Here is a 7562-nt window from a genome sequence, read left to right as displayed (position 1 = left end):
GAAAGAAAGAAAGAAAGAAAGAAAGAAAGAAAGAAAGAAAGAAAGAAGGGAGGGAGGGAGGAAGGAAGGAAGGAAGAAGGAAGGGAGAGAGAAAGAAAACATGAAAGGAAGGAAGGGAGAGAGAAAGAAAGAAAAAAGAAAGAAAGGGAGGGAAGGAGGGAGAGAGGGAGAAAATAAAAGAAAAGGAAAGAAAAAAGAAAAGGAAGGAGGGAAAGTGAAAGACCAACCAAGGAAAGTGATTGAAGAAGTGAGGAAGACACCAGATATGGACACACACATATATTCTCTCTCTCTCTCTCTCTCTCTCTCTCTCTCTCTCTCTCTCTCTCACACACACACACACACACACACACACACACTTTATTTCCACAATATGCTATAATAAGAACTGACAAGAATTTGAATGAAAGCATTTCTTTATAGCAATCCTGGTAGTGGGGCATACAAGCTAGATGCTCCTTAAAGTCAGACACTCACCCACTTAAATGAGACCCGGCAACTGCCTGTAGCACTGAAGAAAGCTACTTTAGTGCTTTCACAGGGGCAACTTATTAAATGGATACACAAATGGCCACACAAATAGCATTCACTGGAAAAGCGTCATTTGCTTCTTTCTTGGTGTTGAGATAAAACTACTCAGTCATTTACACAACTGTCACTAGCAAGTCTAAGCACACGACGGTTCTCACCTGCTGCATGACAAACACAAGGCCTGCAACTTTTATTTCTGAGACTGCTTTTCTTGAATGGAAAAAAAATAAAAGCAGTGCTCATGAATTCCAGTTCAACTTTCAGATACAATAACTTGCTGACTATTTTAACTATTAAGAGTTTGAGTCCTCTTGGGAGCAGAGTGAAGAACAGTATCCTTTCCCATTCAGGAAAGGGGTGGCTGCAGGAAAATGCAACTCCTCGGAAAATAGGTAGATTATTACAGACGTAAACAAGATCCATTCACAGCACCCCCACTCGCCTCTATGTGTGGGGTAGTTTTAGGTGGAAGAATGAAGAGATGAATCAAACAGGGGGCCCCTGGCTATGCAAGCAAGTTCTATGCAGTGTAAAGCACAATTTGATCATGATGGAGAAGCAATTCAGAACAGCCCAGTCCACAGCACGGGGTTCTCCGTCATTGTACTGCAGGAGCATCCTACAGTACCAGCAAGTCTCAGTTCACATCATGTAGGCACGGCGTAGAGAGTCAAGATAAGAACTCCTGGCCAGACAACACATAAGCTGGGAAAAGGCTCAGTGGGAAGAAGAGCTCAAGAATGACTACCTCCAGTAGACACAGCCCCCAGGGAACCCACCGCTTAACCTGAGACTGCAGATACAACCTCTTCTGTGTTCAGGCCTACACTTGAAAGCGCAGACTCTACTGGAAGGAAACCAACACATTAACTCGCTGAAGCCGGTAAATGTTGCGACAGAGATGTCCAGTGGAAAGTGCAACTATGCAGGACGGTGACATCTAAAGGCAATTTCAGAGATCAGGCAGAGGTGTCCTAAGTGAGACACTTGAGTTGTATCCTGAGAGATGAACAAAGTTGAGCTTTCCACAGGGGCAGAAGGGGGAAGGTCCAGAGTGAACTCACAGGAAGTGTAAAGAAACAAGACATGACACAGAAAACTACACTCGGCAAAGTTTTAGGAGCCAGGATGCAGAAAGCAGTGGAGTAAGCTGTAGACTAAGCTGTGTGCTGAGACCTCTGGACTTCACTGTGGGAAATAGTCACGGAGATGTCTTACAAGGAAAGCCAGGCACATCGCACTACAGTACCGACAGGCATGCTTTGCCCCTCCACGGAACTACGTGGCTTGATTTGGGTCTTAGCATCCCACTGATTAAAGTCCCAACAGCTGTGTAACATAGAAAGGGGTGTCAGACAGATCTGTGTTTTAATCTGCTGAGATTGCTCTGGAGATCTTGAGGTTGGATATTGGCATGTCCCCTCATCTATTTACTGTCTCTCAGCCCTCTCTCCAAGCCAGTCTGACCCACAGAAGCCTAAATCTGTAGAAAACAATAAAGTTTTACTTGGCTTCAGTCCGAAAACTTCCCAGCACTTCAAAATCTAACTACTTCACTGAGTCTATTCATCCAAGTATTTTGGAAACAGTTTATAAAATCAGATTTCCCATTTGAAGTCAGTTTCTTTCATCTGTTCCCTATGTCCATACTGGTATAATTGGCCTCTGACTTAGGAGGGTGACTCGGTTGGGGGCCGGGAAGGACACTGGTTCACAGGGAGTGGTATGAAGTCAGCCAACATGAGTCTGTCCACCAGCAGCTACCCACATCCCACCTGCCCTGCTCACATCCATCCACTTAGTCAGCACCCGGAACTCTGGTCCAAGCACCCAGCTTCTACCACACATCTGCCTTGGAACTCCACACTGGACAGTGTGAGCAGAGAGAAGCTCAACTCTCCGGACTCTACAGATCCACTCTAATGGTTGACATCTGTGCATCTGTGGACTTAGATGAGGTAACATGAGAGGGGGACACTGAACCCGGTAAAGGGGTTGCGAGATTATAGGAACTGGGTGTCCCAGGCCTTCCCAACTTCCCACACAGAAGTGGGAACCATGTTGGAGTAAACTCCTTCTCTCCCTTCCACAGGGAGAGCAACTCAAAGCTGATGTTTCAGTGCCTGATAACAGTATCTGTCTCCTCAAATATTTCTGGTACCAACAGCACAACCAGTGTCTAAACCTTCACAAAATACTAGTGCCATGTGTCTGCCAACGGTGTTGGAAAAATAGAGACAGCTACTGTGGGGTCTAAGCAGAATGATGAAATAATGAGTTGTTTGACAGAAAAAGGCCTGGTGTATGTTTAGCCTAATACAATCATTTAGAATGTTGACTTTTTTCTTTTTTGTTTCAAGCCTGAGGAGGTGATTCTTCCACAAGCCACTAGGTGGCGATATCATCTAGTTGTTTACACTAATACAAGTTTAAAATTAAAGTTTTGGAGCCTACACTTCAGAAAGAAAACGAATAAGAAATACTTCGTACCTGAAGTCAGATGAGTAGGATAAGTAAATTAATTGCCAAACTGTAAAAATAATAATATACCCACCCCTCGCCCTGCTTATTGCAGCAGGAAGACCTGGCCAGGCAGCAAGATCTGCCTCCTGTGGCGGCGGCAGCAGCAGCAGCAGCAGCCAGGAGGAGTGAGGAAAGAGATGCTCTCCCAGGGCACTCACAGCCACCCACACTTAGGAAATGGTGACTGTGACTTAACAGGCTCCCAGGCGAGTGTCTGAACTCTAAACTTAAGATACGTTGCCTTTCTGTTCATAAGCAGAAAGATTTTTCAAAACAAAGCACTTTAAACAGAGTTTCCATGCACAAACCCAGGTTTGAAAGTATTTTCCACAGGTGGGAAATCTTTATCAGATCACACGTCCTAAGACTTTGTCTGCATGTTACATTCACCACAGTGTCATCGAAATACAGAATTCTCACCGAAGCATCTTCTCTCTTAGACAATTTTTTATTTGTTTGCTATATGATCCATCCCCCCAAATCTTCCTCATCCTCTGATGCCCACACCCCAAGAGAACATACACCCAGAGAACACTACTGCTGTCGTCCATGAGAGACTGGTGCATCCAGGGCTTTAGAACACCGGGGAGAGGGTGACTGGTTTTGAAAACTGGTTTGGAAGGGTGATGGTGAGCCTTGAAGGATGCCCAGAAATTTCCCATGGTAGAGAAGAAAGGGGGCTTGCCTCTCATATTCCCTTTTGGATGTAACTACACAATTCCTCTCTTCCAGTTCAGCCCCTTCCATGACACTCTTTCTTTATCACTCCAAGTCACTGTCCCCTCTGGAACTCCACAGCTCTTGCAGGCTGATGCACTCACCTTTTGTGTCCTTAACAAAAAAGATGTCCCCCAAATTCACTGAAGCATCCTTGATCTCTTAGTACTTAATAAACTGGGAAGCAGCATTAGGTAAAGTCTGAAGTCTTCCGTCATTATTAACTGACAAGAGACTGAACAGGAATGGGACTATATCTCAACTGGCTTGCTGGCAAAGACATGGAAAACAAAAAATCATCCTTGGAGGTGGGGTGGCTCAGCGTGATTAACGAACTCACTTCAGGGCTGGGGATGTAGCTCAGGCAGTAGAATGCTTGCTGAGGACACATGAAATACTGGGTTCTGTCCCCAGCATTACATTAACCAAGCATGATGCCACATGCTGTAATCCCAGCCCCAGAAGGAGAGGGAGAGATCAGGAAGGTCAAGGTCATTCTTGGCTATCCAGTGAGCTCAAAGCCAGCTTGGACTACCAAAACCATGAAACTCGTTGCACATACTTTGCTCGGTCTCTGGATTCTCACGTGCATCAATCACCTTGTGAGGCTACAGAGAGGCCAGCCCCTGAGTGGGCGTGTCAGGGCAAACTGAGCATCAACCCTAAGAAAACCATCACTGGGTCTTTTCCTACCACTCACTGTGGAACCATATTATTAGGCCAGGAAAGAGATCACCACTAACAGACAGGAAAATGAAGGTTACGGAAAACAAACTGTTTCTGTGTTATAACATCTGTTCTTCATAGTCCTGAGATTGATTTTCACATTCCAGCCAATCAGGAATCTTGAAGAAGGAGAAGAGGAGACTGGAGATTTCTTTCAAATCATAGCTCTCATACAAAAACTTTCACTCTAGTGAAAGTTTCCATTATTTTAGCAATGGTGACATCAAAACCCTAATGATATATCATCCTTCCTCATGTGGGTGATTAAAGAGTCTCAAATCTCTACTAGTTGATGGGGAAACTTCAAAATGTCTTGCCTTGAAGTGGAAAGTGTACGTACACTCCATGGTCAGAAAAAGTATTTTCACATCCAGATTCCCAAGAAAATAGCAGAAAATCAAAGCCCACAGTAGAGTCTTAATAAGAAGCCCCAGGGAGCAGGAAGAGAAATGGATAAAAAGATAAAAAGACTGGATTATAGAGAAAGCTGTGTCCTTACAGAGCAAGGCTGCTGTAGGAATGCCATTAACTTCTGTAAGGAGGTATTTGTATTCCTAAATGGGGTCAATATTAAGCCATACTGAAAGAGATGGGCAGAGAACAGATGAAATAATGAAGGCTTTAGAAACTGATTATTTTCTCTGGCCTTGAGGTACTTGTTTACAATTGTTGTGACAAATGACCTCTGGTTGTTCCTTTCCCTGTGGACAGGGAGAAAGGAGTCAGGTTAAATTATAATAGGAAGAAATAAAGACAAGTTGGTAAAGGTTTTCCTAATCATGAAAACTGAGGGAATGGACATAGGGGCCACACAACGCTTCTATTTGTTTTCTTCCTCAGTGTGGCCATGATGAACACGAATAAATCTTTGCTTTTCACTGAAACCTATGAACTGGGAGAAACCCTGAATGGATCTTTCCAGAAAATCTGTAAAGAAAATGTCAGCCCTGAGGTTTTCTAAGTACCTCTGGTCTAGCTGTGTATGGAAGGAGAATGGCAGGCTGCAGACCTCACATACCTGGGCTCCCAGGATACTATTTTACTGGATACTGGGGATCGTGTCTTTGCCATCAAATATTCAGAGTTAAACTCGTGAAAAATTACTCACCTGGTTACCCCCACTCTTTGGGTTCACAAAGACAAGCAAAGGCTTCATGAGAGGAGAGGAGATGGGCTTGATCACAAAAGGACGCCCTTTGTTTTCCTGCTGGAAGAGGCAGGCACCACTGTTACAACAGACACCGACAGCTGGGATGCAATCACAAAGCAAGGGAAGAGGGATCACCACCGAGCACCCCTGAGACCCGAGTCCTATTCCACAGGGCTGAATCCTCAGCGCAGCGTGTGCACATCATCTGGAACAAAGCCCCTCCCACTAAAGCTCACTCCAGAAAACTGAGCTATGCTTTGGATTTTACTCTGCACACTTTAAGAGTTCTGGAAGTGTCAGTTCTCATTGGCATCATTTGGGGAAAGACATTCCAGGCAAGGGCAGATGCTCTGACAGGTCAGATTTGACTAACTGATGGATAGGTTGATAGATGTGGAACATGAAGGATTCCAGTGTGGGTAGAATGAGCTGAAGGACAAAATGTGTGTAGAAGGCACATCACAAAATTAAGTGTGAGCCAGATCCTCAGGCTACTTAGCTTCTTGTGGAGGAAGCTGTATACCTAACACATCTCTCTGAAAGACTTACCTCAGTTCCTCTTTTACTGGCTTTCCTTTTAAAACTTGTTCTTTTCTTCTTCCGATTGGAAGCCTTCAGGGAGTTCTGTGGGGGAAAGAAGGGAGCAGCTAAACTCAGAGGCAGACAGCCCTGGCATTTCCATGCAGAACCATGTAGAAGAGGACAGCAGCACATGCTGTTGACTGCATGCTTCTCATGCTTTGACACTTCCAAGCCACTGTTCATGGGTAAGCCACAGACAGAAACCAGTGTGCTCCAGAGTCAGCGACTGACTCCCCGCCACGGGGGGGCTCTGATGGACTCACATAACAACACATGGTATACCTGCCAACCCTCCCAGTAAAAATGGAAGAATCCCAAATTCTCTGAGGGGCTCCAGTCTCCCGCCCAACCAGGTCCGTCTCCCGCCCAACCAAGTTCAAGTTCATCTCCTGGTATAGAGATCACCTATGTGGAAATGTAAAAAAGGAGGCCATTTTTTATGTTTTTCTTTTTTTTTTCCTTCATTTTCTTTCTTTGTTTACTTTTTATGATCTGTTTTAATAATAGTCATAAAATAACACTTAACCAAAGTAGAACTTCACAATTTAATTATCTTATCAACACCGATGCATAATATTTTAAATGCTGCGAAGATACCTTATTATAATCACTTACAATAGTGGATGGTAAGCATCATTCTTTCTTTCTATATCTGAAGACACAGTAATTTAAATGTCTTCTCTCCACTAAGTAGCCTTGAACTTTTTAATGGAAGTAACTACAAGTTGACATATACTGACCCTTAATTTTACTTAAGAGATTTTATGAACCATAATCCATGATTACTTTGACTAACCATTTTCTCTTAATATTTGCTACAAATACTCAGAGGAGGAACTCTTACAGGACAGTCACACTTACTGGTTGACGACCAAACATAAATCATATTTAACTACTGCACTCAATAATTAATTAGACTGCATCTTCACAAAGGTAAGATAGTACTGACCATATAATAGATGTTTGACCAAGTGTTGAGAGCCTGAAATGCAGAATTCTTAACTTAGAAGTTGACATTAGAATACACACTTACATTATTTGAGCAGTTAATAGTTTTCAAACTAGCTTGAAGAAACTTAACAGCTAATCTGCTAGCAATTTTTCCCCTAGAGCATTCAAAACTAAACATTCATTTGGAATACACAAATTAATGCATCAAAATCAACATGATCTGAATAAGCTATTTAAAAAAAAATACTTTTACTTAAATGTAAAAGAAAGAAAGGAAGGAAGGAAGGAAGGAAGGAAGAAAGAAAGAAAGAAGGAAAGGAAGGAAGGAAGGAAGGAAGAAAGAAAGAAAGAAAGAAAGAAAGAAAGAAAGAAAGAAAGAAAG

The 7562-nt window shown here is 43.2% G+C and overlaps 1 protein-coding gene across 3 annotated transcripts in view; it reads right to left on the bottom strand.

The window, feature by feature from the left end:
* Positions 1-7562, bottom strand: part of Dgki (diacylglycerol kinase iota) — a 466379-nt gene that overhangs the window by 210323 nt on the left and 248494 nt on the right. For all 3 annotated transcript variants that reach the window (XM_055602146.1, XM_055602148.1, XM_055602147.1), the window contains exons 9-10: positions 6197-6271; positions 5606-5704 (exon numbers count right to left, since the gene is read on the bottom strand). In XM_055602146.1, the coding sequence (XP_055458121.1) occupies positions 5606-5704; positions 6197-6271 (174 nt within the window). The remainder of the gene's footprint in view (positions 1-5605; positions 5705-6196; positions 6272-7562) is intronic.

The sequence above is a fragment of the Psammomys obesus genome, unplaced genomic scaffold (genome assembly GCF_907164565.1).
Source record: "Psammomys obesus unplaced genomic scaffold, mPsaObe1.curated_primary_1811, whole genome shotgun sequence".
Lineage (NCBI taxonomy): Eukaryota > Metazoa > Chordata > Mammalia > Rodentia > Muridae > Psammomys > Psammomys obesus.
This window is presented reverse-complemented; position numbering and strand designations above follow the sequence as displayed.